This window comes from Lolium perenne, chromosome 5 (genome assembly GCF_019359855.2).
Source record: "Lolium perenne isolate Kyuss_39 chromosome 5, Kyuss_2.0, whole genome shotgun sequence".
NCBI classification, from domain to species: domain Eukaryota; kingdom Viridiplantae; phylum Streptophyta; class Magnoliopsida; order Poales; family Poaceae; genus Lolium; species Lolium perenne.
Genome location: NC_067248.2, coordinates 125,091,224 through 125,095,976, shown reverse-complemented (window position 1 = coordinate 125,095,976; position 4,753 = coordinate 125,091,224). Strand labels below are relative to the sequence as shown.

Below are 4,753 nucleotides of genomic sequence, written 5' to 3'. Positions count from 1 at the left end.
CTCTAGCTTTTGTACATTCCACTGTAGCATGGAAGCTATCCTCTTTGCCATTTCCACAGATGGTACAAGTATTTATAGTTTCAAGGGTTCTACGTCTCTTATTTTCCTGAGTCGGGAGGTTGTCCACTGCGAGTCGCCAGCTGAAAATTCTCACTTTGTTTGGAACATTTGCTTTCCATATATTCTGCCATAGCGTTCGGCTTCCATTAGGATGAAAACTGGAGGCTTGAGTCTTCTCAGAATCTTTTTTTATCTTGAAAGCTAGCTTGTAGGCGCTCTTTACAGTGAAGAAGCCATTATTTTCATAGTTCCAGGCTATGGTATCCTTCAAATCATGTGCAGGCACCCTGATCTTTAGAATCTTTTCAGCATCATGGGGAAGAAAGATGGACCTGACCAGTTGGTCGTTCCATCCATTTGTATCATTACCAAATAGAGATTTCACTCTTTTCAGTCTGCATCTTCCCTTTTTGCTAGTTACTTTTAGGTTTCCTTCTCTTCTGATCCAATTATCTCTCCACATGTGTATCTTTTCACCATTTCCAACACGCCATATAACACCTATTTTCAGCAAGTCGAGTCCATGCTCAACACCCTTCCAGCTCGCCGAACTATTTTTGGGTAAGGAAGTGTCCAAGAGGTCGCCGTTAGGATAGTACTTAGCTTTGAGAATTTTTGCGCATAGAGAGTTTGGTTTCTGCAAAAGTCTCCAGGCTTGTCTAGCTAAGAGGGCTTGATTGAAGCAACTAGGATCTCTGAATCCCATCCCACCCATGTTTTTTGGTTCAGTCAAAGCATCCCAAGCTGCCCAATGAACTTTTCTTTTATTTTCTTCATCTCCCCACCAAAAGTTCCGGATCAATTTTGTGTAGTCTTCATGAAATCCAGCACTAAGCTTGAAAACACTCATAGAGTAAACCGTCAGAGCCTGAGCCACTGATTTGATCAAGGCCTCTTTTGCCCCCATGGAGGCGTACTTTTCCGACCAATCTGTGAGTCTTTTTCTAAATCTCTCCTTTATTGGCTGAAATCTCGCATTCTTCATTCTTCCATCAGGTGTTGGGAGTCCTAAGTATTTCTCCTCAAAAGAACTGTGTTCTACTTGAAGAATTGCCTTTATGTTTTCTTGGTTATTCTCTGTGCAATTTTCATTGAAGAGTACAGAGCATTTACTTGGATTGACTAGCTGTCCAGAACCAATTTCAAATATTCCAATAGCAGCCTTGATAATTCCCGCTTGAGTAGTGTTTGCCTCAAAGAAAAGAAGGCTATCATCCGCAAAGAGCAGATGTGAAATGCCAGGAGCTCGTCTGCAGATCCTCAGATCATTTAGTTCCTCCATATGAACAGCACGGCTAAGGATTTTTGATAGACCTTCTCCTACAAAAAGGAAGAGATATGGCGATAGGGGATCCCCCTGTCTAATCCCTCTTGATGGCGAGAAACCACTTGTTAAGGATCCATTCATCTTTACCTTATAGTGGACTGACGAAATACAGCTCATGATCCACCCAATGAAAGTTGGATGAAAACCAAATTTAGTTAAAATAATCCTTAAGTATACCCAGTCAACTCTTTCATAGGCTTTAGTGAGGTCAAGTTTATATGCACAGAAATTGCTGTCCTTTTTCTTGTTACTTTGAATGCTATGGAAGCATTCAAAAGCAATAAGAGCATTGTCTGTTATCAATCTCCCAGGGATATAAGCACTCTGATTTTCACTTATGATACCATCTAGCATAGGTCTTAATCTGTTTGCAATGCACTTTGCCACAATCTTATAGACCACGTTACATAGGGATATAGGTCTGAAATCCTTAAGAGATATAGGCTCATTGTTTTTTGGGATAAGCACTATGATAGTCTCATTGACTTCAGGCGGCATCTCTCCATCAGCAAAGAACTTTTTGACTGCTCTTATAACTTCCTCTTTGATGGTCCCCCAGTTTCTTTGGAAGAATCTTGCTGGGAAGCCATCAGCTCCAGGAGCTTTTAAAGGACCAATCTGGAATAAAGCATCACTAATCTCTCTATCAGTGAAATCTCTTATCAGATTTTCATTCATCTCAATGTCTACCTTTTCTTCTATAAGTTCTGCAATGAGTTCCGGGACAACAAGCTCTTCCTTAGAGTACATAGACTTGGCTCGCATCTAGTTGTTGGCTAGAAGAACAATAATCAAAGTTGAAGCCTCACATCTGGTAAATTGAGTTAAACATAAAAAAAAATTTACAATATGTCTTCATAATATAAAAATCGAGAATCAACCAGTGGTTGGGTCGTTAGAAGGGCTGTGGCACCTCCAAATTTGAAGTTTGGTGTCTCACAAAGTCGGAATAATTTTTCAGTGGAAGACAACAATCCCATTGATTACGAGTTGAATGTGGTGACTTCATCAATTTTAAATTTTAAGACTAGCTGCATCAGTTTATTGGACTCAGTGTACATATTTGTGAGACGTGTGTATTGGGTTCGCACAACACTAAGAACCTTAGAAACCGTGGAGAAATTCCGATTTCTTATTGATGAAACAACTTTCCTAGTGATATCTGCTCCTCTACTGCAATGTACACTCTTGTCGCATCTCCTATCAGCTGAGAGAGAAAAAAAAGTCTACTGCTTCGTTATCTGAATTCTGAATTCGTAGTTGAAACGCGCCTGATCCTCACGGGGAGCCCGCCTCTGATGGAAGCGGTGAGGCCCGGCACAAACTTGGGCGCGCAGCCACTGCGGCCGTTGTCTCCGACCACCTCCACGTCGAACGCCCTCACCACGGCCACGCTGACCGCCTTCATCTCGGTGATGGCGAGTTCCTTGCCCAGGCACACGCGGAGGCCGCCCTGGAAGACCGGGTACTTGTACAGGCTCGCCGGCGCGAACGAGCCGCCGGGGCCGGTGAGCCATCTTTCCGGGCGGAACGCCTCGTAGTCGGCGCCCCAGATGGTCGGCATGCGTCCCATGGCGTACGGGTGGTACATGACGCGCGACTCGCCCTCCACGTAGGTGCCGTCCGGGAGAACGTCGGCGGCGGCGCAGAACTTGGAGTCGAACTGCACCGGGGGGAACAGCCTCATGTTCTCGTACAGCACCGCGTGGGTGTACTGCAGGCTCTTGAGGTGCTCGTAGCCGTTGGTGGACGGCTTGCCGCCGCCGGCCTCCGCGCGAATGGCGGCCGCGACCTCGGGGTTCTGGGACAGGTGGATGAAGAGCGTGGTGAGCGCGGAGGCCACCGTGTCCCGCCCGGCGAGGAGGAAGCTGACGACGATGTCGCGGAGGTACTTGTCGTCCATGGCATGCACGTCTCCGTCGGAGGCCATGAACCTGGACAGGAGGTCGTGGCTGTTCTCGAAGCCCAGCTTCCGGCGCTGCAGAATCATCGCTGCCGCGAGGTCGTCGACGAGCTTGATCGCCTTCTTGAGCTCCCTCTCGGAGCCAATGTTGAGCATCCGCTTCATCTTCCACACCAAAGGCGAGGCGGCCGCGCCCCGCATCGCGGAGAGCCGCGACGCGGTGTCGAACGCGTCGGCTAGGTCCGACATGGGCATGTCGGCCTCGAGGCAGCCTGGGTCCAGCCCGAAGGAGATCTTGCAGATGGTGTCGAAGGCGAATCGGCGGAACACGTCCTGGAGGTCGACGACCGTGCCCTTGTCGGCGACGTCGGTCAGGAGCGGCATGAGGCGGGTCTCCACCTCCTGGGCGACGATCTTGTAGGCGTAGGAGCGCACGGTGACGCTGCCGAGCTCGAGGCTGGCCATCTTGCGCTGGTGGCGCCAGGCGTCGCCGTCGACGTTGAAGATGCCGCCACCGAGGAGGTCGCCGAGGAGCGCGGCGAATTGCTTGCCCTTGGGGAAGTTGTCGAAGTTGGTCTTGAGCATGTACTCGACGTTGCCGGGGTTGGCGGTGACGGTGCAGCCGAGGACGTGGATGTGGACGGTGGCCGTCGGCGACTGGCGCAGCAGGTGCGCGTACCAGTCGCCGAGGTTGGTGAAGTCCCTCGCCCAGGACCCCGTGAGGTACGCCCGGCACACATGGCAGCTGCACCACGGCCACCGGCGCAGGAGCAGGAGCACCGCGGCGAGAGCCACCAGGAAGATGGAGGAGCCGAAGAAGAGCAGCCCTGCGCACCGCGCGCCCCATGACAACTCCATGGCGGCATCCATTGCTGTTGGATTCGACGGAAATATGGAGCTGGTTGGAGATCGATGAGGAAAATATGTGAGCTTGGTGTGGGAGAGTCAAAGGGGGGCTGTCTATATATAACGCGGGCGGACAGCCGAAGAAGCACATGTAGCACGTGCGCCAATGCATAAACCAACGTTCTCGCTAGCTAGCAACTGCCTGTGAACTTTTGCGTGTACACAGCTCATGCCTGGTCATTTATTTAGCACCGTCAATGACATCTGGGTCCATATCGGAGCTTCTATGACGGCTGGGGCCGTTTGCACGCGATGAAGAGGCGATCTTTTTCCATTGCTCCTCGTGTTCATATGCTTTTTCCGGCTGATCACCAACGTTTTGGTCGTGCTCCTCTTCTAGTAAGTCGGAAATAACTCGTGTTTAAGTTTCGGCAATGTGTATATTGCTAGTCCTTCCCTTTTGATCGAAGATCTTGATCACTTGTAGTACTATTTATAAGACTGATTGTGTATTGTCAGAATTTCTATCTTTCACACACGTTTGTTGAGTAGAGATATGCTATGAATTTTTGTGCATCTTTTTTCAATATCTTTGTAAGAATCCACTCCAGCCTCTT

At 49.2% G+C, this 4,753-nt stretch overlaps 1 protein-coding gene across 1 annotated transcript; it reads right to left on the bottom strand.

The window, feature by feature from the left end:
* Positions 1-2,501: 2,501 nt before the first annotated feature.
* Positions 2,502-4,241, bottom strand: LOC127299823 (cytochrome P450 94C1-like). The gene has a single exon (XM_051329867.2). The coding sequence runs from the start codon at positions 4,158-4,160 to the stop codon at positions 2,625-2,627; it is 1,536 nt and encodes a 511-aa protein (XP_051185827.1). The 5' UTR covers positions 4,161-4,241; the 3' UTR covers positions 2,502-2,624.
* Positions 4,242-4,753: the final 512 nt, after the last annotated feature.